The 15,012-nt window shown below is 58.2% G+C and overlaps 2 protein-coding genes and 1 pseudogene across 4 annotated transcripts; 2 read left to right on the top strand and 1 right to left on the bottom strand.

Annotated features, from left to right (window-relative positions):
• The first annotated feature begins 1,788 nt into the window (after positions 1-1,788).
• POLR1G (RNA polymerase I subunit G) lies at positions 1,789-4,139 on the top strand. The gene is made up of 3 exons (XM_056136637.1): positions 1,789-1,813; positions 2,069-2,204; positions 2,744-4,139. Exons 1-3 carry the CDS (start codon positions 1,792-1,794, stop codon positions 3,969-3,971), a joined length of 1,386 nt encoding a protein of 461 aa, XP_055992612.1. The 5' UTR covers positions 1,789-1,791; the 3' UTR covers positions 3,972-4,139.
• Positions 4,057-14,659, bottom strand: ERCC1 (ERCC excision repair 1, endonuclease non-catalytic subunit). 3 transcript variants are annotated; one of them, XM_056136640.1, is made up of 10 exons: positions 14,511-14,659; positions 13,921-14,032; positions 11,828-12,064; positions 11,227-11,330; positions 10,379-10,478; positions 9,666-9,742; positions 5,571-5,670; positions 4,654-4,725; positions 4,437-4,505; positions 4,057-4,156 (listed from the first exon to the last, which is right to left on the bottom strand). In XM_056136640.1, the coding sequence occupies exons 2-10, from the start codon at positions 14,011-14,013 to the stop codon at positions 4,070-4,072; spliced, it is 939 nt and encodes a 312-aa protein (XP_055992615.1). In that variant the 5' UTR covers positions 14,014-14,032; positions 14,511-14,659; the 3' UTR covers positions 4,057-4,069. The 3 variants fall into 3 exon arrangements, with proteins under 3 accessions (XP_055992615.1, XP_055992613.1, XP_055992614.1); XM_056136638.1 differs by having other exon boundaries at positions 14,451-14,604; XM_056136639.1 differs by lacking the exon at positions 4,437-4,505 and having other exon boundaries at positions 4,058-4,156; positions 14,451-14,604.
• Positions 7,313-7,431, top strand: LOC130044527 (uncharacterized; annotated as a pseudogene).
• Positions 14,660-15,012: the final 353 nt, after the last annotated feature.

Genomic DNA, 15,012 nt, shown 5'->3' with positions numbered 1-15,012 from the left:
AGTCCCTGCCCCACCTGTCCCGTTCAGTTACCCCTATTTTGGGGGGAGCACACCCTGCGATGTTGAGGGCTACTCCTGGAGGTAACCAGGTTTCCTGCACTCAAAACTTGCATTACTCAGGTTTGAGCTGTTCCTTCTTTTCTTCTCCACTTTTTTTTTTTTTAACTTTTTGGGTCACAGGGGTTACTCCTGGCTCTGCATTCAGAAATTACTCCTGGCGGTGCTCAGGGGACCATATGGGATGCTGGGAATCGAATCCCGGTCGGCCGCGTGCAAGGCCCTAACTGCTGTGCTATCGCTCCAGCCCCTCCCCGACTTCCTTTTTATGCGGAGATGGAGAGGACCACCAAGGAACTCCGGCGCTTGCACCTGCAAGACATGCGCTCTACCTCCTGAATGATTTCCCTTGAAAGAGCCCCTAGTGGCCCACTGATTTGGCGGGGGTCACCAAAGGGAGAGATGGTTGGAGGCTGAAAGACTCACATGTCCCACCCCGAAGACGGAAATGAGGCTTTTGCTAAATCAGCATTTTCGGACACTTCAGCGGGCAGAAAAGAGCGAGTCGCATCGAAGGCTCTCCAGCACCCGCCACCCAAATAGGCCGTGGGGACTACAATTCCCAGCAGCACCTACGCCGAACGCCCCGCACCCCCCGCCCCGCGGCCTCTGGGAACTGTAGTCCCTGCACCCGCAGGGGCGGCGCCCGCGTGTCTCGCCCACGCGCGAGGCGGGGGGACTATCTGGGGATCCCGGGCGGAGCTAACGCGTCCCCTTCCCTGTCCTCTCCGCTCGTGGGGGCCGCCGGGCCCTCCTGCAGAAGGGGGAGCCATTCGGCAATAAGGATCCTCAAAATCTCTGCAGAGGGGGCGGGCGGCGACGCTGACACACCGGCCAGGAATGCAGTCGGGTCATCCCGTCTAGCCACCGTCCCGCGGCCCCGCCCGCCGCCCCACGCGGTGCGGTCCCCGTGGGAAGGGGCCCGCGCGTCACCCCACTCCCCCATCTGCGTCCACGTGCTGCTGTTTACACGTTCCCCGGGGCGGGGAAGGGGCGCTGCTCGGGACTCCCACTCCCTTTTCCGTGCTCACCGCCTTCGGGGCAGCGCCCCCCCACTAGGCACCAGCACCCACCCGCGCCTGTGGACCCGGCAGCTCAGCCTCCCCGCGCGCCCCGCCCCACGCGTGTCCCGCGCTCGCCCCGAGGCCCCGCCCCGAGAGTCGCGGGCTCCTCCCCCTGGGTTTCCCGCGCCCCCGGAGTCCAGAAGTCCCGCCCCTAGCTGATACGAGCCCCCGGAATAGCCCCCCCGCCTCCATTTTCCCCCCCATCTCTGTCGCTCAAGCTTTGAACTTCCGAGGCAGCCGGGGGCCCGGGAAAGGACTGTAACCCCGAAAACACTGGCCTGCCCACCGGGGCGCTTACCTGTCTCAAGTTTCCAGCCCAACCGCGCTCCCTGTCCCTTTAAAAGTTCGGGGGGCTAATAAGGAGACGGTCCCTTTAAGACGACGTCGGCGCAGAGAAGGTCGGCGGGACGGAGGGGGGCGTCCTCGGGGGCCCGCGCGGCCCGAGCCCCCGCCGGGCGGCAAAGCGGCAGCCTCCGCGGATGCTTTGGGCAGCACGAGTGTGCCTCGGTCGTCGGCTCTGCTCAAGTGGACATTGTCTGGGGTTCTGCGCCGAGAGCGGGCGGGTTCGGAGCAACACCCCCCCCCGCGTCACTTGGGCGCTGCCCGGAAAGGCCACGCCTCTGGGCTCCACGTGGTCCGTGGCGGGCGCTGGTGACCTGCGGCCCCGGGCATGGCGGGGACCCTGGCTGGAGGTGAGTCACTTTCAGGTGGGTGGACGGGGTGCAGGGCGGGGAGGACGGGGCTCCCGGGAGTCCCCGGGTCCCCGGGCGCGGCCAGTCCCCTCGGGAGGGGCGCAGGAGCCCCGGAGACGAAGAGGTCCTCTCGGGGAGCAGGAGCGCAGCGGGGAGACACCCGCTTAGGGGATCGGCACGCTTAAGAGGTTGGGACCCCTCCGGGAAGCGGGGAGCCCCAGAAAGTCCGACCCCCCCCTTTATTTTTCTTCGCAGGTGCTGCGCGATTCTCTTGCCCCCCCAACTTTATAGCGGCGTCCTCGGAGCCCCCTCGTTTCTCCCTGGAGGCCTTAACGGGTCCTGATTCGGAACTCTGGCTGATCCAAGCCCCCATCGACTTCGTCCCTGCCTGGTGAGTGGACCGAGACAGGAATATCGCGGTGATCAAACCCTATTTGGGTTTTAGGTTCCGCCCCCGACCATTATCTGGGGCTACCCCCAGATAGCGTTGGGGACCCTGCGGTGCTGTGATGGGACCCCCGTTTTCCTGCACGCAGAACCTGCCCTCTAACCCTTTGAGCCGCTTCCCTGGCACTTTTTTTGGTTTTTTTTGTTTGTTTGTTTATTTTGTTTTGTTTTCGGGCCACACCTGATGGTGCTTAGGGCTTACTCTTGGCTCTTCGCTCAGGGATCACTCCGGGCAGCGGGGGCAGGAGTGGGGACAGTCGGACCCTGTGGGATGTGACTATCGAATGAATCTGGGTTAGCAGTGTTCAAGACAGCCCTCCCGCCTGTACTGTCTCTTGGCTCCCCCAGCACTTAACGTTATCAGGTTTTCTTTATGGGGAAGGGTCAGATTTAGACGGGCATTCCTGAGAAACCCAGGAATGATCTCTTCCTGGGTCACACCAAGAAAACCTGACCCTGTTTCTCCCCTCCTCCCCCTTCCAGCCTCAATGGACGCCTGGTGCCCCTCTCTGGCTCCCAGCTGGTGAAGGGCAAAGTGGCTGGCAAGCGGCACCGATACCGCATCCTCAGCAGCAGCGGCCCTCGAGCTGGGGATGCCACCCTGCTGGCCCCCTCAGCAGAGGCAGGAGGGGGCCTCACCTGTGCGCCAGCCCCCCAGGGCAACCTACGGATCGTTGAGGGTTCCCAAGAAGCCACTTCCAGGATGCCCCTGCAGCCCATTCCAGCCAGCCCCGCACCTCAGATTCCCGAAGGTCTGAGGCCTCGGTTCTGTGCATTTGGGGGCAGCCCTCCCGTCACAGGGCCTGGGGCAGCCTCCGCGCTGAGGTCTCCCGCCTCGGGAAAGAAGAAAAAGAAAAGGCATCAGCCAGAGGTTACGACTCCTGGAGAGCCCGTGAATGGGCATGGGACTCTGGAGGTGGACGCAGCTCTGGGGACACCAGAGATGGTGGCGGGGAAGAAGAGAAAGAGGAAAAAACAGCAGCTGGAAGGCCTGGAGGGGGTGGAGCCTCTGACCACAGAGTCCCCAGAAGCTGAGCCACAGGGACCCCTGGAGGCGCTGAGCCCAGTGCCCCCCAAGAAGAAGAAAAAGCAGCGGCACAGAGAGGCCGAAACTGCCGAGCTGGAGCCGGAGGTGCCGGAGTCAGACAGGACCAGGGAGCAGCCCGGGCTCCAGGGTGAGACAGAGGAAGGGCAGGGCCTGTCTGCCCCCAGGAAGAAAAAGAGACGGAAGGACAGGGAGGGGGTGCCCAGTGAGTGTCAGCTGCAGCAGATGATGGAGCCCCAGGAGGAGGCTGCCACACAGCCATCCCCCAAGAAGAAAAGAGAAAAGGGGCGCCAAGGGTTGGTGGAGCCAGACACCGGGGCGCTGGAGCCCTGCAGGGAAATGATGGAGCCGGAAGGGACCTCCCCGGCCCAGGCAACTCTGCCCCCCACCAAGAAAAGGAAGAAAGACAAAGGACCACAGGCTTCTAGGGAGCCCTGCGAAGGGAATGAGGCACCCGAGCTGCCCGAAACCCTTTTGCCACAGGCAGCACTGTCACCTCCCAAGAGGAAGAAGGAGAGAAAACACAGGGGGCCTGAGGCTGGACAGGGGGCCAGTGAGCCTGGAGGGGAGGCAGCGCAGGAAGAGGGGGTTCCCGAGGGGCGTGAGAAGAAACGGAAGAAGAAGCTCTGGACAGATCCTGGAGAACCACTGATGGAACTCAGCTGAGCTGCCCCCCTCCCTCCCGGCAGACAGCAAGGAAGCCCCAAAGAAGCCCCTCCTCCCTGCAGTCACACACCAGCCAGACAGCCAGGCCCCCAAGTGCTTTATTGTTGCGGTGGGCGCCCCCTGTCTGCAGGGTCCGGGGGCACTTTCAGGAAGGGCTCGTGCAGGACGTCAAAGAGTCTCCGGGCCTGGAATGGGGGGGGGACTGATTAAAGGGGTCACTTTAATCTGAGTGGACTTCAGGTTCTTTCAAGGGGAGGGCGCTAGGGAAAAGGTGGCTACCCTGACATGTGCCCAGTGCCCAGGGGAGCTGGGGCCTGGACTTCCCGCCCCCTTCCCCAGGCTCATTTTCCTTCTGTCATACAATCCCGAGGTCCCATAATCACAGCACTGTGGGCTCTGGGGCCACACTCCTGGGGCTCCCTCCTGCCTCCCCTCCCCCCACCTGCCCAGACCTAGAGGTTGTACCTTTTGGGGCCCCAGGCCGGGGCATAGGGCCAAGTCTTCCCTCGAGGCTGCGATGACCTGCTGGAGAGACTGAGGAGTGCGGGGTGCAGAGTCAGGTGTGGGCGGGCACCCACCCCACTGGGCAGGCCAGGAGCTATCCCCCGGAGGAGGCAGATGGAAATCGGGGAGAGGCTTTCTGGACAACGGGGAAGAAACCGATGCAAATAGGCTGCCTCACCCCGAAAGTGGCCAGGAGAGTCTGGCTGTCCGTTTTGTTGACTGACTTCACGGTGGTGAGGCAGTCGGTCATCTGCAAGTAGAGAAGGGCTAAGAAAGAGTATCCAGTGGGTCGGTCCCTGGGATGCAGGCTGGGGGCACACTGTCCTCCCATCATGTGTCCCCTGTGGGTGCCTGATGCTGAACCCCAGGGCCAGACATCTGGGCTTGGGATGGCCATGGTCCTGGGGCTGAGCCCGCAGCTGGTCACAGTATGACCCAGGAAAGTGAACCTTGGGCAAGGGGGAACCCCCTCAGGCAGCTGTGGTCCGTGACCTGCTCACAGGGGTGAGAGTGGAGCCCTGTGGCCTGGGTGAGGACCGTGGCCCTGCTCATCCCAGGCTGGAGACTTGGGTGGGTGAGTCTGTGCCGCCCGGGTTCCTGCGCAGAGCTGGGCCGGATCAACAGGCCTGGATTTCTGTTCAGCTGCTAGTGGGAGGCCCCCAGCTGTGTGACCTCGGGGAAGAGTCCCTGGGAAAGGCATAAGAGTTGCGGGGGGCGGGGGGTGGCGGTGTTTGATCACCATGCGCTACTGCCTGGACCCAGTGCCAAGCCTTCACTTAGCAGTAGCTATGGCCAAGAGTGAGGAAACATGTAAGCTGGAAAGGGGGAACCCCACTAAAACAGCTCAGCTCGAGTATACGGAAAAACCAAAGAGGTGTGCCTCCTCTAAAACCACCTCGCCTCCCATATCTTTTTCTGATGGGGGGCACTAGATAGGGCCTAAGGAATCAGAGAAAACTTCCTGGAGGAAGGGGCATCAGGCTTCGCTGAGAAAGATGGGTTGGGCAGCCAGGCAACAGGGCAGAGGAAAGAGTGGACAGAATGGTCTGGGGATGAAGCTGGGGGTGGCCCCAGAGGGGGACGCAGGACCCTCACCCGGGAGATGAAATCCTGCTCCAGCTTCTCCATCAGGAGGTCCGCCGGCTTCTGTTCATAGGCCTTGTAGGTTTCCAGGTAGCGGCCCGCCTCCTCGGCGCTGGGGTGGGGATGGGGGGCGGGAGGGCAGGGTTTAAGTTTTGGTCATTAGGCCAGTTCCAGCTACTGTTAGAAGTGCCCAATGTGAGTAACTAGAAAAGCAAAGTTCCCAGCCTCCCCCACCTGCTCTAGGCAGAGGTGGTCTTATTTATTTTGCTTTTTGGGTTACACCCGGCAATGCTCACGGGTTGCTCCTGGTTCTGGACTCAGGAATTACTCCTGGTGGTGTTCATGGGACCATATAGGATGTCAGAGATTGAACCCAGGTCAGCTGCATGCAGAGCAAACGTCCTACTCACTGTACTACTACTACTCTGGCTCCTGTCCCGTTTCTGGCCTCCCCACCCGAGTGGTCCTGAGCCAGAGATCTCCCCTCTAGGCCTCAGCTTCCCCATCTGTGAAATGGATCGATGGCAGATCTATAGTGACAGGGTAATTTAAGCTTGGCACTTCAAATCCAAAACATCTAGGGCTAAGGAAATGGTGTGAAGCACAATGATCTGCCCATAGAAGCCCCAGGTTCAATCCCTGACACTGCATGGTCCCTTCGTCACTGAAGTAACCTTTAAGCTCCATGGTTTTGGCAAAGCCCCTTAAGTCCCATGGGGGGAGGGGGGCAGAATTGGTGAGTGCTGGAGAGCACATAGTGGGGAGGGCGCTTACATTGCACCTGAATAGCCCAAATTTAATCTCTGGCACCCACTACGGTCCCTCAAGCCATGCCAGAAGTCACTCCCAAAGTACAGAGGCAGGAGTCAACCTTAAGCACCGCTAAGCATGGCTCCAAAACAAAAACCGAAAAAGCAAATTATTCTGGAAGGGGGAATCCAGACCCCTGCTGATTCTCCAAACAGAAGCACACCCTGGTCCAGCACAGGAACACAGGGAGGTGTTTATCACTTTGCAAAGGGAGAGGTTAGAATTGAGCGTCCTTCCGAGGGGATGTGGTTGCCACTGCTGAATCGTCCTGAACTCAAGTTCCACCCATGTCCATGAACGCTCAAGCCAGGCCCTGCTTTTCTGACGCGTAATTAACCATTTCAAAAGGAGCTGAACAGCTGAGTCACAGCGGGTCTCTGGAGGAACTCAGACATATGACTGGATGCATTACAGGAAAGTGCCAATCTTTCTTTTTAAAAATATTTTACTTTGCAGGAGGGACCACACGGCAATAGTCAGGGCTGACTCCTGGCTCTGCACTCAGGAATTAGTCCTGAAGGTGCTCAGGGGACTTTATGGGATGCCGGGATCAAACTTGGGTAGGCTGCATGCAAGACAAGTGCCCTCCCCGCTGTACTATCACTCCGGCTCTGCCCTTCTCTGAGTAGAGAAAAAGCAAATCAGCGTTTGTCCAGGGGCCTCAAGTCTGCCTTCAAAATTGAGCAAGGCACAGGAAGGCTTGAATGTTGGTGGGAAAATTCTAGCAAAACATAATGCCCAGGGCTGGAGCAATAGCACAGCGGGTAGGGCATTTGCCTTGCATATGGCCCACCCGGGTTCAATTCCCAGCGTCCCATATGGTCCCCTGTGCAACGCTGGGTGTGACCCAAAAAGCTGTCACTGTCACTGTCGTCCTGTTGTTCATCGATTTGCTCAAGCGGGCCCAAAAACATTGTGAGTCTTGTTACTGTGTTTGGCATATCGAATATGGCCACACCACCCTGAATGCACCCAATCTTGTCTGATATCGGAAGCTAAGCAGGGTCAGGCCTGGTTAGTACTTGGATGGGAGACCGCCTGGGAATACCGGGTGCTGTAGACCCAAAAAGCAAAAAAAAAACAAAAAAAACATAATGCTCAAAAGTAGAGAGAGTACTGGAGAAATTGCCTGCCATGGAGGCAGGGTGAGGACTGGGATGGGTGGGGTGGGGGAATATACTGGGGACACTGGTGGTGGAAAGTGTGCACTGGTGGAGGGATGGGTGTTCAATCACTGTACAGCTGAATCTCGAACATGAAAGCTTTGTAACTGTATCTCACAGTGATTCAAAACAAAAAAGTAATGTGGAGTTCGTGCCCAATTCAATCAGCTAAATCAGTGGCTGAATAAACAGCAGGACTCCGACATTAAAAAAAAATTGAGCAAGGCAGCAACAATTTTGTTTTTTGTTTGGGGGCCACCCCAGATGGTGCTTGGGGGATTGTGCGGGGTGCTGGGGATGGAATCCCGGCTCCTACCTTCCAAGGGAGTGTGTCACAGGGACAAAGATAGGACAGGGGAGAGGGCGTTTGCCTTGAATGCGGCTCATTGGGGTTCGGATCCCATATGGTCCCCAAGTATCACCAGGGTTAATTACAGAGTGTAGAGCCAGGAGTAAGTCCTGAGCATTGCCAAGTATTACCCAAAAAGCAGAAAAATAAAAAGGAGCATGTCTGTCTAGGCAGTGATCAATGATTTCTTGAGAGAAGATTCTCCCCCACCCCCATTTTTTTCTTTTAACGTTTATTTGCCACACACGGTGGTATGCAGGGCTGACTCGACTCTTCCCTGGGGTCATTCCTGGCGGGACTCCTGTAGCAGTGGACAGCTCCATCTTCTGGATGGGGAGTGAGTACCCCATCCAGCGCGCCCTGTGTCTCCCCAATTTTGTACACTCTGACCTAATCAGGATCTCGCTCTGCACCAGCACACCAAGCTCAACCTCATTTATGGAATGATTGCAAAAGATTCCGGGTCAGCTGGTGAGGACGCTGAGCATTCCCCCACGCGGGGCCCTACCGCACCCTCCCTGCCCCACTCATGACTGAGCAGATGTTCCCACTGCCCCAGGGCCCAGAGTACCTGCACCAGGTTAGGTATGCGTACTTGTAGGCCTTTGCTGGGGGGGAGGGGCCCAAGTTTGATCCCTAGCAACACAGGGCACCGAGCACCTGAAGGTGTGGATCAGAAATGGAGGCCAGAGGCTGGAGCAATAGCACAGTGGATAGGGCGTTTGCCTTGCACACAGCCGACCCAGGTTCGATTCCCAGCATCCCACTGCCAAGAGTAATTCCTGAGTGCAGAGCCAGGAGTAACCCCTGTGCATCACCGGGTGTGACCAAAAAAGAAAAAAAAAAAATGGATGCCTGGGCCAGAGAGATAATCCAGTGGGAAGGGTGTCTACCTTGCCTGCAGCCCACCCAGGTTCAATCCCAGCAGCCCATATGGTCCCCTGAGCACCGCCAGGAGTGATCATGAGCACAGAGCCAGGAATTACCTCTGAGCATTGCCACATGTAGCCCTCCAAAAAAGGGGTGGGGGGCAGAGAGATAGTACAGTGGGGAGGGCATCTGCCTTGAACACAGCCCACCGGACCGGATTTGATCCCCTGCTCTGCCAGGTCCTCTGAGCCCCACCAGGAGTGGCCCAGGAGCACAGAGCCAGGAGTAAGCACAGCCAGGTGTGGCCTAACTGCCCCTGTCCCCCCAAAAAAGATATTAAGGCGCTATGCTAGGGCTGAAGATGTTGATCTGCACATAGGAAACTCTGGGGTTCCTGTCAGCTGGAGATAGTACACTAATGAGGCTACCTGTCTGGATCCTGGCACCGTGTGGCTCTGGGCGCCTTTCCCCGCAGCATCCCCAGGCCCTGGCACTGAACTACTGGCCCAACTGGCTGAAAAATGTCTCCTGAGCACTGCTTGGAAGGTGAAGAATGAGGGAAAAAAATTCCTGAGTCGCATCACCAGTACCAAATTGTTTTTCTTGTTTTCTTTTGTTTGGGGACCACACCTGGTGGTGCTCAGGGCTTCTTCCTGGTTCTGTGCTCAGGGATCCCTCCTGGTGGTGCTTGGAGGACCATTTGGGGTGTTGGGGGTGGAATTTGGGTCGATCTCGTGCAAGGCAAGCGCCCTGACTACTGGACTATCACTCCACCGAGCATTCAAATTTTCAGAAAAGACCCTACTGATGGATGCAGAAACTGAGGCACTGAGCACGGCTGTGCCTGGAGCAGGGTCACCAAGCAGGGAGAAGGGAGAAACAGGGAGGTCGAGGGGCTGGGAAGGGGCCTCTCACCTCCAGGCCAAGATGAGGGTGCAGTCGGCCAGGATGCACATCTTGGCCAGTTCCTTGAGGGCCTGTTGCGGATCTTTCTGCAAGAGGAAACTCAGGCTGAGAGACATGGGCAGAGCCAGCCCAAATGTTTGACGATTAATACTGCCAAGGCTTCCAAATATTGCCGAGGCTTCCAGGAAGCCCAGACTCTGCAGCCAGGAAACAGTCCACACCCTGCCCTTCTGGGGTCCAGAGTCTGCAGGGGACACGCCCACCCAGAGTGAAGACCCAGAGTGGTCAAGGTAGGGGAGTTGGAGGAAGAGATGGAAAATCAGGGAGAACTTCCTGGAGGAAGGGCCAACTGCATGGGGCCCAGAGATTACGAGGAGGTGTGCAGGAGGCCAAGGAGAGCAGAGTGGGGGATTCCAGACATGTGCAAAGAGGGGAAAGTGTCATTCAGTGAAGAGCAGATGCATAAGGAGAAGCCTGGGGAGGGGTGTGGTAACCCAAGCCCAAACAGACCCCAGGATCTGCTTTAAGGAGGCTCTCAGGTGGGTGGTTAGGGTGGAGGAGATAGATGCCTGTGTCCCTGCCCATGGAGCCACGGTCCCCGGTGGCAGGGTGGAGGGGGGGTCCACCCTCTGGGCTTCCACAGGGGCTGAGCCGTACCCACCCCTAGCAGCCTGTGGCCTCACGCACCCATTTCCCAGATGAGGTTGCCGAGGCCTGCTTACCACATCCACCTGCACCAGCAGGACCCGCAGCGCGAAGTTCTTGCCCAGGCTCTGCAGCCGCTCATGGATGTAGTCAGGGTGCAGATTGTGGTAGCGGAGGCTGGGGAGCAGGGAGCAGAGGGAAGGAGGGTCAGTGTCCTGTGTCCTGGAGAGTCCAGCAGCCTATCTTTGTGGGAACCCGGTGGGGCTCGGGTAGCACAAGCCACAGTCTGGCCCAGAGATCAGAAAGGTTAAGACACTGGCCCAAGGTTCCGGGGAGATAATACAGTGGGGAAGGCACTTGCCTTGCACACAGCTGACCCAGGTTCAATCCTGGGCATCCTATAGGGTCCCCCAAGCCCTGCCAGGAGTGCAGAGCCAGGATAAGCCCTGAGCATCGCTGAATGTGCTCCCCACCTCAAGAAAAAAGAACACTATTCCTCCTCAACTCCAATCCTGGACATCTGAGACAGAAATGGCTTAGTCATCCTCCTCCCTCAGACCCAGGAGTCATCCCCAGCCTCCTCCCTCAGACCCAGGAGTCCATCCCCAGCCTCCTCCCTCAGACCAGGGTCCATGCCCAGCCTCCTCCCTCAGACCCAGGAGTCCATCCCCAGCCTCTTCCTTCAGACCCAGGAGTCCATCCCCAGCCTCCTCCCTCAGACCCAGGAGTCCATCCCCAGCCTCCTCCCTCAGACCAGGGTCCATCCCCAGACTCCTCCCTCAGACCCAGGAGTCCATCCCCAGCCTCCTCCCTCAGACCTGGGAGTCTCCCTCAGACCAGGGTCCATCCCCAGCCTCCTCCCTCAGACCTGGGAGTCTAACCCTTGGCTTCTGTTGTTGTGGGGTCGCAGGGGGAGCCCGCTCACCTGAGGAAGAGAGCACAGGTGCTCTGGCCCAGCACGTAGTCAGGGAGCACCTCTCCAAATTCCCAGGGCACATTGCGCACGAACTGCAGCACGGGGTTGCCCCGCTGTGCAGGGCAGAGGGGCAGAGCCATGACCCAGGCTGACCTGGGCCGAGCCGCCCGGTGACCCCTGCCCACCCCCCACCTCTTGCTGGCCCCGAGTCCCCTCTGGTTCCACACCCTCCCCTTGTCCTGGAAGGACCCAGGTACCCCTCCCCGAAGCCTGAGCTTCGGAGAGTCCTCAGTATCACACATGTCGAAAGTATCCGGCAGCCCCTCCAAAACCTCCTACCCCCTAAACCAAGGCTGTGCCCCTGCAAAAGGCCCTGGGACACAGGGCACGCACCTCACAAACAGAGCCACGCCCCCAGGAGCGATGGGGTGCTCTGCACTGCATGTTTACGCCCCATCCCTGTGCTGAGGGTCTGACGGGGGGCGGGGGGGGAGCCGACAAGCCGACTTGAGGTTGGGGGACTCACAGAGGTGCACATCTGCCAGCAGCTGGACTTCCCGAGCCCCAGAACTGAGTGGGTAACAATCCCCGAACCCCCTTCGAGCCTCACCTGCCGGGGGCTCACGATGATGCTGCCGGATTTGGCGGCAGGTTTGGGTGCCTGGTTGGGGGGCTCTGCCGTGGGGAGTTCGGGGGCCGCGGGCAGCCGTGGGGGCACAGGTGCTCCGGAGGGTACAGGTGCTCCGGGGGGCACCGAGAGGGCATACTCAGCGTAGCTCAGGGAGGCTGGCACAGGCGAGGGGTCTGTGCTGGGAAGGTTCCGGGTGGATTTGAACAAGGGCTTGGCCTGGGCAGAGACACACGACAGGGCAGCGGGTAGGGTGCTTGCCAGGCACGTGGCTAACCCAGGTGCCATCCCTGGCACCACAGAGGGTTCCCCCAGCACCGCCAGGAGTCTTTCTTGTCTTTTTTTTTTTGGGGGGGGGGTGTCACACACCTGGCGTTTCTCAGGACTTACTCCTGGCTTTGCGCTCAAGAATCACTCCTGGCGGTGCTGAGGGGGACCATATGGGATGCTGGGGATCGAACCCAGGTCAGCCTCATTCAAGGCAGATGCTCTACCTGCTGTTCTACAGATCTGGCCACCGGAGGTCACTTCCAAACAGAGCCAGGGTCAACCCTTGAGCACCTCTAGGTGTAGCCCAACAATCCTGCCCTTCCCCACAAAAAAATGTCCCTTGCTCCCTGCCTCAGGGTCCTCCTCTGCCAACCTGCCCAGCCAGCCTCTACTCACCCCTGCTCCCCAGCTATTTTCCTGGCCCCGCCTTCCTGTCCTCTCCCTGATAGCACGTCCTCCCTCTCTCCCTCCCCACTTTCACATCTCCACTGCAACGTCACCTCCTCAAGAGGCCCTCCCTGATGACCTCCCTAGGAAGGCTGCACCTGTGCCCTCACACCCTCTGACCCTGGCCCACTTTCTCTTGCATCATATATTGCTCAAAGACAGGGACAGGACATGTGCTCAGGCATGTGTCATCGGGCGAGGTCCTTATCATGTGAGTGTCAACCAATGTGACACCATCCATGAGGTGATAGGGGGGAAGCTCCCTGTAGAGCTGCTTTTGGAGGCAGTGCACAGGGGGCTGTGTAGGCAGAACAGGCACTCAGCTTCTTAAATTTGGGGTTGTGAGCCCATAGGGGGTCGGCAAGCTGGATGTGGGGGTAGTGAAAAACTGGTCTCAAATCTCTGACAATAACTCGATCATTGTATGACTGAAACGTAAACACGAAAGTTTGTAAGTCTGTAACTGTACCTCACAGTGATTCATTAAAATAAATAAATAAATAAATAAATCTGACAATAAATATCTGATCTATATACCTACTTGACACACCTATATTTGGGTTTCAGAAAAGGGTTGTGATGAGTAGAAGTTTAAGCAAACTCAGAGCTTGCTCCTAGTTCTGTGCTCAGGGATCACTCCTGGGGGGCTCAGGGGTACGGGGGAGGGGGGACGGGAGATAATACAGCAGGGAGGGCATTTGTTTTGCATATGGCCAATGTGGTTTCAATCCCTGGCATCCCATAAGGTCCCCCGAGCACTGCCAGGAGTGATCCCTGATCATTGCCAGGTGTGGTCACCAAACAAAACAAACCAATAAAAGATTGTCCTGAGCACCAGCCTCTCATTCCCTGTGGGAAGGGGCTCTCCGAGTTGCCAGATTCTTGACTTTTGATTAGAAGACGCCCTGGTACAGGCTTTTTTGTTCTAATTGCAAAACTTTCCACTTCTCCAATGTCAGCCATACATGGATGCCCTGTGAAACGAGAGTGCTGGGCACAGAAGACTCATCTGGGATGCGGAACAGAGCACAGTGAGCAGGTCACTTGTGCTTAGGAATCACTGAGCCCGTACTCCTGCAAGCTCGAGTAGGCACTGCATATGATCCCCTTGAGCATCACCAAGTGAGGCCCCCGAACAAAATTAAAGCACATCCAGGGCCTCTGCCAGGCTGCCAGTCCCTCCCCTGCCTTGGGCCTCTTTTAGCACCACCAGGATGTGCTCCAGATGGGGAAACTGACACAACCGTCCCCTCAAGACCACCCAGGCCCCAACATAGCCAGACCCACACTGGGATCCCACAGAGCCCTTCCAACAACCCACCTCCTGTTCCCAGGGGCACCCCCTCTCCTCGGCCTACCCTGGCCGGAGGGATCTCTTCCTCATCCAGGGGAATGATGAACTTCTTCCTGGGGGACGGCCCTGGGGGTGGCTGCACACTCTCCTCATCCATCCCTAGATCTTTCAGGGGCCTGAAAAATGAAAAGGTGTTGGCAGGATGGAGTGAGACACCTACATCTGCATTCCCAATGATGGCCATTTCCCCGCACCCCCATCAGAAAAACTCCAAGGTTCCGGTTCTAAAGAACCAACACTTTGGAGACCCAAGTGACAGTACAGTACAGCGGCGAGGGCATTTGCCTTGCACGTGGCTCACCCGGGTTCTATCCCCGGCCCCATGAGCACAGAGCCAGGAGTGATCCCGGAGCATAACAAGCTCTGAGCACCGCTGGGTGTGGTCCAAAAAGCCAATAACAATAATAATAACAACAATGATGACGATGATGATGATAAACACCAATACCCCAAGTTTCAGCACGGGACTCATCCCGCCCCTCCAGCCCCACTTTCTTTGGCCCCGCCCCGCCTTCCGTTGGCTTCCCCTCGCACCTCGATGGTCTCCCCTCGTTAAGTCACTGCACCGACGGTCTCAGTGGAGCGGGAACTCACCTCCCTGTCCCCCGCGCTACCAGGAAAAATAACACACAAGGAATCGAGGCGTTTTCACCTCCGAGGCGGCCAGCACGGCCCTGGGCCCGCCGCACTTCCGGCCCCTCTAGCCGCCGACTTCTCTCTCGCCGTTCCCCGGAGGGGGTGGAGCATCGGGAGGGGCGGCCCCCTTGTTGCTTTCTATGGTCCTGGAGGACTGTGTCGGTTTGGACTCCAAACCCTTTAATTCCTAGGACTGTGTTTCGGGAGCGCGTTTTATCCGCCCGGGTTTCGGGCGAGACTCCGCGCCCGAGAAGTTGCTGGACACTAAACAAGACCCCTTTTTCTCTCTACTGGCTTGGCTTGGAATTCCAGATCGGCCACTGATTCCGCCTCAGACTCCCAATTCATTCTTTTTTTTTTTTTCTCACAATTTTCCTTCCTGTTCCCGGGACTGTGTTAGCCAGTGGTGACCAATCGTAACCTCGCGCCGTCCTCCTGAACCTCACAATACAGGTGGAGG

The sequence above is a fragment of the Sorex fumeus genome, unplaced genomic scaffold (genome assembly GCF_029834395.1).
Source record: "Sorex fumeus unplaced genomic scaffold, SorFum_2.1 ptg000122l, whole genome shotgun sequence".
NCBI lineage: Eukaryota > Metazoa > Chordata > Mammalia > Eulipotyphla > Soricidae > Sorex > Sorex fumeus.
This window is presented reverse-complemented; position numbering and strand designations above follow the sequence as displayed.